General features: G+C 44.5%; 1 protein-coding gene and 1 non-coding gene across 2 annotated transcripts; one reads left to right on the forward strand and one right to left on the reverse strand.

Annotated features, from left to right (window-relative positions):
• Positions 1–12,000: 12,000 nt before the first annotated feature.
• On the forward strand, positions 12,001–13,661 carry LOC123141243 (pathogenesis-related thaumatin-like protein 3.5). The gene is made up of 3 exons (XM_044560436.1): positions 12,001–12,354; positions 12,445–13,114; positions 13,210–13,661. Exons 1-3 carry the CDS (start codon positions 12,018–12,020, stop codon positions 13,340–13,342), a joined length of 1,140 nt encoding a protein of 379 aa, XP_044416371.1. The 5' UTR covers positions 12,001–12,017; the 3' UTR covers positions 13,343–13,661.
• A 134-nt stretch (positions 13,662–13,795) lies between these two features.
• Positions 13,796–13,998, reverse strand: LOC123146463 (U2 spliceosomal RNA). Its single transcript, XR_006472735.1, has one exon. It is a non-coding gene; the product is annotated as a U2 spliceosomal RNA (small nuclear RNA).
• Positions 13,999–14,584: the final 586 nt, after the last annotated feature.

Genomic DNA, 14,584 nt, shown 5'->3' on the forward strand with positions numbered 1-14,584 from the left:
AATGAAGATGATATTTTTAGCCTCCCAAGTTTTGATATGCAAAGTTGTTATGATGATAACATACCTTCTACCTATGATGATTATATTGATGAAAGTGGGTTTGGAAGAGTGTCAACTTTAGGAAGTAATGATCCCACTATTTTGGAGGATGTTGAATCTTATAATATTTATGAAAGTGGATTTGGAGAGGTCATGACTTTATTTAGTGATGAGTCCACTATCTTGGAAGAGGTTTCAATCGATTATGATGAGAACAAAGTTGCTACTTATGATGATTATTGTGATGAAACTTATGCTATAAAAAGTAGTGATGATTATATTCATAAAAATGTCATGATTATGATTACCCTTTTTCTGAACATTACTCTTTTAATGTGGAAACAATTTATAGTATTCGAGACTCTTATGATACTCCCACTATTCATGAGAAGAAGTTTGCTTATGTGGAGAGTAATAAAAATTATATGCATGTAGATCATGAAAATAATGCTTTATGTGATGGTCATATTGTTTAATTCATTCATGATTCTACTGAAAATTATTATGAGAGAGGATCATATGCTTCTACATATTGCAATAATATCAAGTTTCCTCTCTATGTGTTAAAAGTTTTGAAGTTATACTTGTTTTGCCTTCCTATGCTAGTTGATTATTGTTCCCATAAGTTGTTTGCTCACAAAATCCCTATGAATAGGAAGTGGTTTAGACTTAAATGCGCTTGCCATGTGTTTCATGATTTATGTTTCAATTCTTATCTTTTATACGAGCATCATTGAAATCATCATGCCTAGCTAGAAAGGCATTAAAGAAAAGCGCTTGTTGGGAGACAACCCAATATTTACCCCTACTGTTTTTGTGTGTTCACATGATTAAGATACTGTATTAATCATGTTTTATAGCTTTTGTTTCAATAAAGTGCCAAGTAGAACATTTGGGAAGACTTGGGTGGAAGTTAATGTGATCTTGCTGTAAAAAACAGAAACTTTGCGCTCACGAGTTTAGCTGTCATTTTTTACAGAAGAGTGCTTTTAAGTTGATTCTTTTTGAAGAATATTAATAGACAAATTCCTCAGGTCCACCAATTTATTTCAGAATTGTTTGAGTTCCAGAAGTATACGTTTGATACAGATTACTACAGACTGTTCTGTTTTTGACAGATTCTGTTTTCTATGTGTTGTTTGCTTATTTTGATGAATCTATGAGTAGTATCGAAGGGTATGAACCATAGATAAGTTGTAATACAGTAGATATTACAAAAATATTAATTTATAATGAGTTCACAACAGTACCTAAGTGATGATTTATTTTCTTATGCTAAAGGAGCTTACGAGTTTTCTGTTAAGTTTTGTGTTGTGAAGTTTTCAAGTTTTGGGTAAAGATTCGATGGACTATGGAATAAGGAGTGGCAAGAGACTAAGCTTGGGGATCCCCAAGGCACCCCAAGGTAATATTCAAGGACAACCAAGATCCTAAGCTTGGGGATGCCCCGGAAGGCATCCCCTCTTTCGTCTTCGTTCATCGGTAACTTTACTTGCAGCTATATTTTTATTCACCACATGATATGTGTTTTGCTTGGAGCGTCATTTTATTTTGTTATTATTTGCTTGCTGTTATTTAGAATAATGTTTTGCATCTCTATTTTCAATAAAAATGTCAAGGATAGCCTTTACCATGCTTATTTTGCAAGTATACATGTTGTTGTTTCAAAACAGAAAGTTTATCGCTGTTGCAAAAAATTCCCTAGAAAAGCCAGAATATGATGAAATGTTGAATTTTTTTGCATAATAAGCTCTGATAAATTTTCTACGGTGTGGTAGAATTTCATAATGTTTGGAGATCGGGAAGTATGATGAATCTTGCATTCTTTACAGACTGTACTGTTTCGGCAGATTGCTGTTATGTTTGCATATGTTTGCTTGTTTAATGATTCTATTTGAGGATAGGAGTATTAAATATGCAGAGGCATTTAGTATGCAATGTTGAATAATAATTTTAGTGATTTTTTACAGTAGAAAATGATAAGGTTTTTGCATTGGTTTATACTAACTTATCTCACGAGTTCCTGTTGAGTTTGGTGTGGATGAAGCTTTCGAGATTTAGGAAACCGTGATATGAAAGGAATTAAGGAGACGCAAAAGTTCAAGCTTGGGGATGCCCAAGGCACCCCAAGATAATATTTCAAGAAGTCTCAAGCATCTAAGCTTGGGGATGCCCCGGTAGGCATCCCACCTTTCTTCTTCAACAATTATCGGTTAGTATCGGTTGAGCCTAAGTTTTTGCTTCTTCACATGACGAGTGCTATCCTTGAAGTGTCATCTTATTTTGTTTTGCTTGCTGTTTGAATAATATCCCAAGATCTGAAATACTTAAATGAGAGAGAGTCTTCACAAAGCTGCATAATTATTTAACTATTCATTGATCTTCACTTATATCTTTTTGGAGTAGTTTGTCATTTACTCGTGTGCTTCACTTATATCCTATGAGTAAATGGTTTAATGATTTGAATGTCATAAATCTGAAATTATATATGTTTCATGTTCTTATCCCATGGGGAGTAATGACTTCACATATAAGAAGTAGAGGTGGTAAATTTATTGAAGGTTAGCAAACATTGTATTGGTCACTTGAACAATTCATGAAAGAATATTGATGGAAGAGAGATTTCACATATAAATATACTATCTTGGACATCTTCTATGATTGTGAGCCCCATTAATTATTTTCAAACCTGAGCAAATTAGTTGAAGTTGGCCAAGGAAGACAACATAATGAGTTATGCTTGGGTATATTTGTATAGAAGTTATATTGTTATGGATCCTCTAACATGTGGTGCTTGCTATTTAGAATCCTTTGCTAGCCAAAATATTTGTACTAAGCGGGAATACTGCTTGTGCATCCAAATTCCTTGAACCAAGTTTCTTCCTGAGTGTCCACCATATCTACCTATATGCGGTATTTACCTGCCGTTCCAAGTAAATTTGCATGTGCCAAACTCTAAACCTTCAAATAATAATCTGTTTTGTATGCCCGAATCGCTCATGTAGCGACTAGGGGCTGTCAGTATCTTCCATGCTAGGTGGGTTATTCTCACGATGAGTGGACTCCGCTCATCATTCACGAGAAAATGGCTGGTAACTGGGATGCCCAGTCCTATGATCAAAAGATCAAAAACAAATTCGCAAATAATTTAAACAAAACTCCCCCAGGAATGTTGATAGTTGGACGGCACCCGTTGTTTCGGACAAGCCGTGGAGTGTGAATGTTGGTGGAGGGGGAGTAAAAACTTTACCTTTCTGCATGGGAACCGCCTATAATGTATCTAGTATGGAAGATATTGGGAACTCTTGGTCGTTATGTTGACAATGAAAGCATACCTCTCAAAATTATTTTCATCTCTGTTTTAGCTTCGAGCTCTGGAACCTCTGCAAATCCCTGCTTCCCTCTGCGAAGGGCCTATCTTTTACTTTTATGCAAGAGTCAATAGTATTCCTTCTCATTCCAACCTACTCTTTAGTTGGCAAGCATCATGTGATGGAAAGATCTAAGCATATATGGCCATTCAAATATATTTGAACATGAATTATTATTGTTGACATTACCCTTGAGGTAAAAGGTTGGGAGGCGAAACATTAAGCCCCTATCTTTCTCTGTGTTCGATGAATACTATTTGTTCTAAAAATATGCTTTGAGTGGTAGCAATCATGGAAGACTAAATGATAGTTGAGTATGTGAAGTTTGCGAAATCAAAGCTCTGACATAGACTCTTCCTGAAAATAAGATGAATTGTAATTGTTTTATGACTAATAACACGGTTTGTTAGTTTTCAAGAAAGTTTATGATCTATACTTTAACATGTGAATAGTTTGTTACTTGATCATGAAATTTTTTATGATATGAGCTACTGTTATGACATATAATGATGCTAGAAAAGGTGATTGATATTATCATTGATCAAACTTGTGCACCTGCTAGCATTCACACTTCATAAATTCTTTCTTTTATCATTTACCTACTCGAGGACGAGCAGGAATTAAGCTTGGGGATCCTGATACGTCTCCAACATATCTATAATTTATGAAGTATTCATGCTATTATATTATCCATCTTGGATGTTTAACGGGCTTTACTATGCACTTTTATATTATTTTTGGGACTAACTTATTAACCCAGAGCCCAGTGCCAGTTTCTGTTTTTCTCCTTGTTTCGGTGTTTCGCAGAAAAGGAATATCAAACGGAGTCCAAATGGAATGAAACCTTCGGGAGAGTTATTTTTGGAACGGAAGCAATCCAGAAGACTTGGAGTGTACGTAAGGGAAGCAACGAGGAAGGCACGAGGCAGGGGGCGCACCCACCCCCCTGGGCGTGCCCTCCACCCTCGTGGGCCCCTCGTGGCTCCCTTGACCGACTTCTTTCGCCTATATATATCCATATACCCTAAAAACATCAGGGGACAGAATAGATCAGGAGTTCCGCCGCCGCAAGCCTCTGTAGCCACCAAAAACCAATCGGGACCCCGTTCCGGCACCCTGCCGGAGGGGGAATCCCTCACCGGTGGCCATCTTCATCATCCCGGCGCTCTCCATGACGAGGAGGGAGTAGTTCACCCTTGGGGCTGAGGGTATGTACCAGTAGCCATGTGTTTGATCTTTCTCTCTCTCGTGTTCTTGAGGTGATACGATCTTGATGTATCACGAGCTTTGCTATTATAGTTGGATCTTATGATGTTTCTCCCCCTCTACTCTCCTGTAATGGATTGAGTTTTCCCTTTGAAGTTATCTTATCGGATTGAGTCTTTAAGGATTTGAGAACACTTGATGTATGTCTTGTCGTGCTTATCTGTGGTGACAATGGGATATTCACGTGATTCACTTGATGTATGTTTTGGTGATCAACTTGTGGGTTCCGCCCATGGACCTATGCATAGGTGTTGGCACACGTTTTCGTCTTGACTCTCCGGTAGAAACTTTGGGGCACTCTTTGAAGTACTTTGTGTTGGTTTGAATAGATGAATCTGAGATTGTGTGATGCATATCGTATAATCATACCCACGGATACTTGAGGTGACATTGGAGTATCTAGGTGACATTAGGGTTTTGGTTGATATGTGTATTAAGGTGTTATTCTAGTACGAACTCTTGAACAGATTGATCCGAAAGAATAACTTTGAGGTGGTTTCGTACCCTACAATAATCTCTTCGTTTGTTCTTCGCTATTAGTGGCTTTGGAGTGACTCTTTGTTTCATGTTGAGGGATATTTATATGATCCAATTATGTTATTATTGTTGAGAGAACTTGCACTAGTGAAAGTATGAACACTAGGCCTTGTTTCTACACATTGCAATACCATTTACGCTCACTTTTATCATTAGTTACCTTGCTGTTTTTATATTTTCATATTACAAAAACCTATATCTACCATCCATATTGCACTTGTATCACCATCTCTTCGCCGAACTAGTGCACCTATACAATTTACCATTGTATTGGGTGTGTTGGGGACACAAGAGACTCTTTGTTATTTGGTTGCAGGGTTGCTTGAGAGAGACCATCTTCATCCTACGCCTCCCACGGATTGATAAACCTTAGGTCATCCACTTGAGGGAAATTTGCTACTGTCCTACAAAGCTCTGCACTTGGAGGCCCAACAACGTCTACAAGGAGAAGGTTGCGTAGTAGACATCAGACAGCTTAGGTTTCTTCCGAAACCATAATTCATACGGTGTCATTTCAACGGATTTCGACCGAGCCCTATTTAAAGTGAGTGCGGCAGTCTCTAAAGCATAACCCCAAAATGATAGCGGTAGATCGGTAAGAGACATCATAGATCGCACCATATCCAATAGAGTGCGATTACGACGTTTGGACACACCATTACGCTGAGGTGTTCTAGGCGGCGTGAGTTGTGAAACAATTCCACATTTCCTTGCGTACCAAACTCGTGACTCAAATATTCTCCTCCACGGTCTGATCGTAAGAACCTTATTTTCCTTTCACGTTGATTCTCTACCTCACTCTGGAATTCCTTGAACTTTTCAAAGGTCCCAGACTTGTGTTTCATTAAGTAGACATACCCATATCTACTTAAGTCATCAGTGAGGGTGAGAATATAACGATAGCCACCGCGAGCGTCAACGCTCATTGGACCGCATACATCAGTATGTATTATTTCCAACAAGTTGGTTGCTCGCTCCATTGTTCCGGAGAACGGCGTCTTGGTCAAATGATTCATAATCAAGAGACTCCAAAAGTCCATCTGCATGGAGTTTCTTCATGCGTTTGACACCAATGTGACCAAGGCGGCAGTGCCACAAGTATGTGGGACTATCATTATCAACCTTACATCTTTTGGTATTCACACTATGAATATGTGTAACATCATGTTCGAGATTCAATAAAAATAAATCATTGACCAGCGGGGCAAGACCATAAAACATATCTCTCATATAAATAGAACAACCATTATTCTTGGATTTAAATGAGTAGCCATCTCGCATTAAACGAGACCCAGATACAATGTTCACGATCAAAGCTGGTACTAAATAACAATTATTGATGTTTAAAACTAATCCCGTAGGTAAATGTAGAGGTAGCGTGCCGACGGCGATCACATCGACCTTGGAACCATTCCCGACGCGCATCGTCACCTCGTCCTTCGCCAGTCTCTGCTTATTCCGCAGCTCCTATTTTGAGTTACAAATATGAGCAACCGCACTGGTATCAAATACCCAGGAGCTACTACGAGTGCTAGTAAGGTACACATCAATAACATGTATATCATATATACCTTTGGTGTTGCCGTCCTTCTTATCCGCTAAGTACTTGGGGCAGTTCCGCTTCCAGTGACCATTTCCCTTGCAATAAAAGCACTGAGTCTCAGGCTTGGGTCCATTCTTTGGCTTCTTCCCGACAACTAACTTACCGGGCGCGGCAACTCCCTTGCCGTCCTTCTTGAAGTTATTCTTACCCTTGCCTTTCTTGAAACCAGTGGTCTTATTCACCATCAACACTTGATGTTCCTTTTTGATCTCCACCTCCGCTGATTTCAGCATTGAATATAACTCAGGAATGGACTTCTCCATCCCTTGCATATTGTAGTTCATCACAAAGCTATTGTAGCTAGGTGGAAGCGACTGGAGGATCCTGTCAATAACCGAGTCATTTGGAAGATTAACTCCCAGCTGAGACAAGCGGTTGTGCACCCAGACATCTTGAGTATATGCTCACTGACAGAACTGTTTTCCTCCATCTTACAACTGTAGAACTTGTCGGAGACTTCATATCTCTCGACCCGGGCATGATCTTGGAAAACCATTTTCAGCTCTTGGAACATCTCATATGCTCCATGCTGCTCAAAACGCTTTTGGAGCCCCGGTTCTAAGCTGTAAAGCATGCCGCACTGAACCAGGGAGTAATCATCACTACGCGACTGCCAGGAATTCATAATGTCTTGAGTTGCTGGGAAAATGGGTGCTTCACCTAGCGGTGCTTCTAGGACATATGCTTTCTTGGCAGCTATGAGGATGATCCTCAAGTTACGGACCCAGTCCGTATAGTTGCTACCATCGTCTTTCAGCTTGGTTTTCTCTAGGAACGCGTTGAAGTTGAGGGCAACATTAGCGTGGGCCATTTGATCTACAAGACATATTGTAAAGATATTTAGAGTATGTTCATGACAATTAAGTTCATCTAATTAAATTATTAATGAACTCCCACTCAGATAGACATCCCTCTAGTCATCTAAGTGATACATGATCCAAATCGACTAGGCCGTGTCTGATCATCACGTGAGACGGACTCGTCATCAACGGTGAACATCTCCATGTTGATCGTATCTACTATACGACTCATGTTCGACCTTTCGGTCTCTCATGTTCCGAGGCCATGTATGTACATGCTAGGCTCGTCAAGTCAACCTAAGTGTTTTGCATGTGTAAATCTGGCTTACACCCGTTGTATGCGAACATTAGAATCTATCACACCCGATCATCACATGGTGCTTCGAAACAACGAACCTTCGGAACGGTGCACAGTTAGGGGGAACACATCTCTTGAAATTTTAGTGCGGGGTCATCTTATTTATGCTACCGTCGTTCTAAGCAAATAAGATGTAAACATGACAAACATCACATGCAAATCATAAAGTGACATGATATGGCCAATATCATCTTGCGCCTTTTGATCTCCATCTTCGAGGCGCGGCATGATCACCTTCGTCACCGGCATGACACCATGATCTCCATCATCGTGTCTTCATGAAGTTGTCTCGCCAACTATTACTTATACTACTATGGCTAACGGTTAGCAATAAGGTAAAGTAATTACATGGCGTTTTCAATGACACGCAGGTCATACAATAAATTAAGACAACTCCTACGGCTCCTGCCGGTTGTCATTCTCATCGACATGCAAGTCGTGATTCCTATTACAAGAACATGATCAATCGCATACATCACATATATCATTCATCACATCCTTTTGGCCATATCACATCACATAGCATACCCTGCAAAAACAAGTTAGACGTCCTCTAATTGTTGTTGCATGTTTTACGTGGCTGCTATGGGTTTCTAGCAAGAACGTTTCTTACCTACGCAAAAGCCACAACGGTGATATGCCAATTGCTATTTACCCTTCATAAGGACCCTTTTCATCGAATCCGATCCGACTAAAGTGGGAGAGACAGACACCCGCTAGCCACAATATGCATCAAGTGCATGTCAGTCGGTGGAACCAGTCTCACGTAAGCGTACGTGTAAGGTCGGTCCGGGCCGCTTCATCCCACAATGCTGCCAAATCAAGATAAGACTAGTAACGGTAAGCAAATTGAACAAATCATCACCCACAAATACTTGTGTTCTACTCGTGCATAGAATCTACGCATAGACCTAGCTCATGATGCCACTGTTGGGGAACGCAACAATAATTCAAAAAAATTCCTACGTGTCACCAAGATCAATCTAGGAGATGCTAGCAACGAGAGAGAGGGAGTGCATCTTCATACCCTTGAAGATCGCTAAGCGGAAGCGTTACAAGAACGCGGTTGATGGAGTCGTACTCGGCGATTCACATCGCGGAAGATCCGATCCAAGTGCCGAACGGACGACACCTCCACGTTCAACACACGTACAGCCCGAGGACGTCTCCTCCTTCTTGATCCAGCAAGGGGAGAGGAGAAGTTGAGGGAGAGCTCCGGCAGCACGACGGCGTGGTGGTGGAGCTTGCAGTTCTCCGACAGGGCTTCGCCAAGCACTACGGAGGAGGAGGAGGTGTTGGAGAGGGGGAGGGCTGCGCCAGGGAAGGGGTATGGCAGCCCTCCCACCCCCCACTATTTATAGGGGGAAGGGGAGAGGGGGCCGGCCCCCTAGATCCCATCTACAAGGGGGGGCGGCGGCCAAGGGGGGAACTTGCCCCCCAAGTTTGGTGGGAGGCGCCCCCACCCCCTAGGGTTTCCAACCCTAGGCGCATTGGGCCCTTGGGGGGGCACCAGCCCACTAGGGGGCTGGTTCCCACCCTTGTTCAACCCATTAAGTCCCTCGGGGCAGGTGGCCCCACCCAGTGGACCCCCGGACACCTTTCGGTGGTCCCGGTACAATACCGATAACCCCCGAAACCATTCCGATGACTGAAACTGGACTTCCCATATATAAATCTTTACCTCCGAACCATTCCGGAACTCCTCGTGACATCCGGAATCTCATCCGGGACTCCGAACATTCTTCGGTAACCACATACAATTTCCCATAACAACTCTAGCGTCTCCAAACCTTAAGTGTGTAGACCCTACGGGTTCGGGAACCATGCAGACATGACCGAGACATCTCTTCGGCCAATAACCAACAGCGGGATCTGGATACCCATGTTGGCTCCCACATATTCCACGATGATCTTATCGGATGAACCACGATGTCAGGGATTCAATCAATCCCGTATACAATTCCCTTTGTCCATCAGTATGTTACTTGCCCGAGATTCGATCGTCGGTATCCCCATACCTCGTTCAATCTCGTTACCGGCAAGTCTCTTTACTCGTTCCGTAACGCATGATCCCGTGACTAACTCTTTAGTCACATTGAGCTTATTATGATGATGCATTACCGAGTGGGCCCAGAGATACCTCTCCGTCATACGGAGTGACAAATCCCAGTCTCGATTCGTGCCAACCCAACAGACACTTTCGGAGATACCTGTAGTGCACCTTTATAGCCACCCAGTTACGTTGTGACGTTTGGTACACCCAAAGCATTCCTACGGTATCCGGGAGTTGCACAATCTCATGGTCTAAGGAAACGATACTTGACATTAGAAAAGCTCTAGCAAAACGAACTACACGATCTTGTGCTATGCTTAGGATTGGGTCTTGTCCATCACATCATTCTCCTAATAATGTGATCCCGTTATCAATGACATCCAATGTTCATGGTCAGGAAACCACAACCATCTATTGATCAACGAGCTAGTCAACTAGAGGCTTACTAGGGACATATTACGGTCTATGTATTTACACATGTATTACAGTTTTCGGTTAATACAATTATAGCATGAACAACAGACGATTATCATGAATAAGGAAATATAATAATAACCACTTTATTATTGCCTCTAGGGCATATTTCCAACAAATTCTTCCAACTCCAATGCATGCAATCTATTGAGCCAAGCATACCTGGGAAGCCGCGGCATCTTCAGCATTGGGAGATCTCAAATACTCCTGGCCAAACACTTGGACAATTCCGACTGCGAAGCGCTTGACACACATGATGGCTTGGCTCTCACCCATAGCCAAGTGATCATCAACTAGATCAGCCGGGATACCGTATGCCAACATACGCAAAGCGGCTGTCATCTTCTGAAAGGTGCTATGCCCGAGCTCTCCGGCGGCATTCCTCCTTTGCTGAAAAAATCGGTCATGGCTCGCTAGTTTCTCTGCAATGCGCCTGAACAACTTGGTGCTCATCCTAAACCGTCGACGAAAGTACGACTCTGGGTATGTGGAATTCTCCACGAAATAGTGCCTCATCAATCTGTTATGGGCATTGATCCTATCCCTCCAAATTTTCTGCCGGCTCATAACCGAACCACTGTGCTTCGGTTTTTTATTGATGTGCATAGCTAGGATCATTGCAAGATCCTCCTCCTCTTCCATATCAAATTCTTCTTCGGAAGAATCATACGACGAACTCATCTATAATGTTCAATACTAGGCTATAAAAACTACAATCAACATGCACCAAATTCATGAAGTTTGAGCAGTACATACCTTGCGGGCGTTTTGTCGAACACCTTGCGGGCGCCGAGCGGCGGCGAGCGGCCAGGCGCTGTTCGTCGGAGGACTGCCGCGCGCGAGGGGCGGCGGTGACTAAAGGAGACGGAGGAAGCCGCCGCGGCACGGGGATAGGTCGGGGAAGCGCCGGAACGGTCGTCGGGTGGCGCAGGCGGCGGCGGCGCCGCGACTGGATGGGGTAGTTGCGAGCGAGCACTCGAGAGTCCAGCGCGCGGGAGCGGGCGCAGCAAATAAGCGGCACGCGATGGCGTTTCGGCCCGCGCGGTGAACTAGATATGCCGCCCGCGCGGTTTTTACGTCTCCGCTGAAGCGCCCGGAGCGGTAGCGCGGCTGTCGGAGATGCTCTAAGCACTCTCGTTTTCAGTCCCAAACAACGCCAAACAAGCCAGTCCCGACTCATTTTTCATTTTGGATCTGTAATTCAAGCTGTTAATCCCAGCAGCTTTGGACAGGCGTCCGCGCGCCACTGCGCAAGCGATGAGATCGCCGAGTTGAGAGTCCAGGTTTCCCCGCTGGGACGTACTGCATGCGTGTAGCAGCAACAAGAATCTGAGGACGGAATGCACAGCACAGCAGCAGCAGGCCAGCAGAGCAGGTAAAGGAGAACAAGGAATCGAAGAAAGGAATGATGAACCCTGCTCATACAGTGACACTTTTCTCAAACCAAAAGTTTCTGAAGATTTTACCCAAGACCAGAGGAAGATAGGCACCTGCTAGCTAGCTCGCCAGGCCCTCCATGGATCCCTATCCCCGCCGGCGAAGCAATCCAGCGAGCGAGGGTGCCGTGCCCGTCCGCCTCCACCTCGATCTTCCTCCCCCCTTACGTATTCGTGTTCCTTTCTTCCTCCCCTACTGTACTTCCCCTCCATTATTTTTTCCTTTCAAATTGATGGGCATCGCTGGAGGCGCTCGGCCGATCGATGCTTCCCGCCATATTTATACCCGCGCGCAGGCAAAACGGCCATACCCACACGAGCTTCGAAGTCCTCTTCTCGTTTCGCTTGGAGACGCCATGGGTTCCCCGTCCAGAGCCGCCCTGGTGCTCGCGCTGCCTCTCCTTTGCTTCCTGTCAGGTACGCATTTCAGTTTCAGTTCCATGATTGATCGGCACTGTCGAGCTTGGTTCCGGTCAGAATTTTGACACGTAATTTGTGTCCACGCAGGCGCGACGATGCGTGCCGAGTCGGCCAGGATGTTCACCATCATCAACAAGTGCGAGGCGACGGTGTGGCCGGCGGTGACGCCGGGGGACAGCTTCGGCGGGGGCGGGTTCGAGCTCAAGACGGGGCAGTCGGCCGTCTTCACGGCGCCGCCGGCGTGGTCGGGCCGCATCTGGGGCCGCACGGACTGCGCCTTCGACCAGGCCGGCACCGGCAAGTGCGGCACGGGCGCCTGCGGCGCGGCCCTCAAGTGCGGCGCGTCGGGCGACCCGCCGGCGAGCCTGGCCGAGTTCACGCTCGCCACCACGGACTTCTACGACGTGAGCCTCGTGGACGGCTTCAACCTGCCCATCACGGTGACCCCCGTGAGCGGGCGCGGCAACTGCTCCGTGGCCGGCTGCGACGGCGACCTCCGCGACACCTGCCCCGCCGAGCTCTCCGTGAAGGGCCCCAGCGGGAAGACCGCGGCGTGCCGGAGCGCCTGCGACGTGTTCAACACCGACCAGTACTGCTGCCGCGGCAAGTTCGGGGGGCCGTCCACCTGCCCGCCCACGCCTTACTCCAAGAAGTTCAAGGAGGCCTGCCCGTCGGCGTACAGCTACGCCTACGACGACCCCAGCAGCCTCTTCCAGTGCTCCGGCGCCGACTACGTCGTCACCTTCTGCGCAAACAGGTGACGGCCCTCTAAAATTCCGGTGATCTTCACGCTTCTAGATTGCGAGCTTCCATTTTTGGGTACCAATGCATACATTCTTGCGTTTCTATCAGGAAGCAGTCGGTGTGCACGCACCACAACAACAAGCTCGAGTGCGGTGGCTCAAGCCGACACATGCCGATCATGTCCGCCATGATGCTGCTGGTGCTGTTCGTCAGCTTTGTGGCACTGCAGTTTCCTATGTGATTCAGGGCAACAAAATTCAAGTTGGATCTCGGTATACCTTTGGAGTTTGGAGAGGAAACGTTAGCGATCTTATTTTTTTACCTGTGTTTTCAATCGTCTGTCCTGGTGTGAATGGAGGCGTCGCCACAGCATGCAGTACACAATGCCTGGTTCGTGTGAACTTTTTTAGTGGACGCCTTGCCAAATGTAAATAGTATTCCCTCTGTAAACTAATAAAAATAATGAACTAAACGCTCTTATATTAGTTTACGGAGGGAGTACTACGCAAATGTAAGTGTGCTTCAGAAAGTTCTTCCATTGAAATAATAGAGTTTGATCACGAGGCGGCACATGAGAAACATTCTGAGGCCATTGCAATTATCTCCAGCCTGAACTTCAGAAAAGCTAAGACATTATTGATTTTTTTTGTTCAAAAAATTTGGCTTAGTAAGAAAATTCTTTGGTTTGATTTGGTTGGGGTGCACCAAGCCCGGGCAATAGTGCAATGCCCAAGCGACACGTGAGGGCCCCAGTAGCAAGCTACTACTATAATGGACCTTTCCTCATAAAAAATAAATTTAATATCATTGTGGGCGTGTAACCCACATATCAGATATTAAACTGATAAGAACAGATACTACACTTGATCTTAGCCAAAAGACCTGCTTTGAAACGTTGCCCTGAGTCTTCTTTTATTGCTTCCTGGACCGACTATGCCACTTTGTACAGGCGAGGTGGGATTAAACGTGAATCAGAGTTGAGAGTTTGCAGTATGCTTGAGCAGCCTGCCTCTGTCCGTGCTTCCCTGTAGTTGGGCTTCATAAGAAGCCCAGGAAGAATTTCACAGCCCACATGGCTGAACGTTGGTTTTCCTAGTATAAACGCACTGGATGAGTCTGGCCTAGAGCTCCTATTGGGCGCCCGCGTGCGTCCAATAGTCCAGCTTCGCTGCTGAAGGGGTGCGCGGACTCGAGTTCCGGACCTCACGTCGAAACGAAAGGCAGCTAGCCAGTCAACCTCGCAACTGTTTGTGAGTAAAGCATAGAGCTAACAATAAAGTACATTATTTTCAGAGAAAATGCTAATACCATTTCAAAATAATGAAAGCAATTTTTAATTTCGAACAATCTTTTTGAAAAGTGAACAATTTTTTAAACAATGAGTTTAAAATACATAGTGAAAATTTGTTAATATATGGTGTACATTATTCGAATAAACACTGAACATTTTTTTGGAAAAATATGGTAAATATTTTTTCAAGTG

Source organism: Triticum aestivum, chromosome 6D, assembly GCF_018294505.1.
Source record: "Triticum aestivum cultivar Chinese Spring chromosome 6D, IWGSC CS RefSeq v2.1, whole genome shotgun sequence".
NCBI lineage: Eukaryota > Viridiplantae > Streptophyta > Magnoliopsida > Poales > Poaceae > Triticum > Triticum aestivum.

Coding starts and splice junctions, on each gene's coding strand:
- LOC123141243 (XM_044560436.1), top strand. CDS start 12,018: ATGGATCCCTATCCCCGCCGGCGAAGCAATCCAGCGAGCGAGGGTGCC. Junction 12,355..12,444: donor TCTCCTTTGCTTCCTGTCAG/GTACGCATTTCA, acceptor GTGTCCACGCAG/GCGCGACGATGCGTGCCGAG. Junction 13,115..13,209: donor GTCACCTTCTGCGCAAACAG/GTGACGGCCCTC, acceptor CGTTTCTATCAG/GAAGCAGTCGGTGTGCACGC.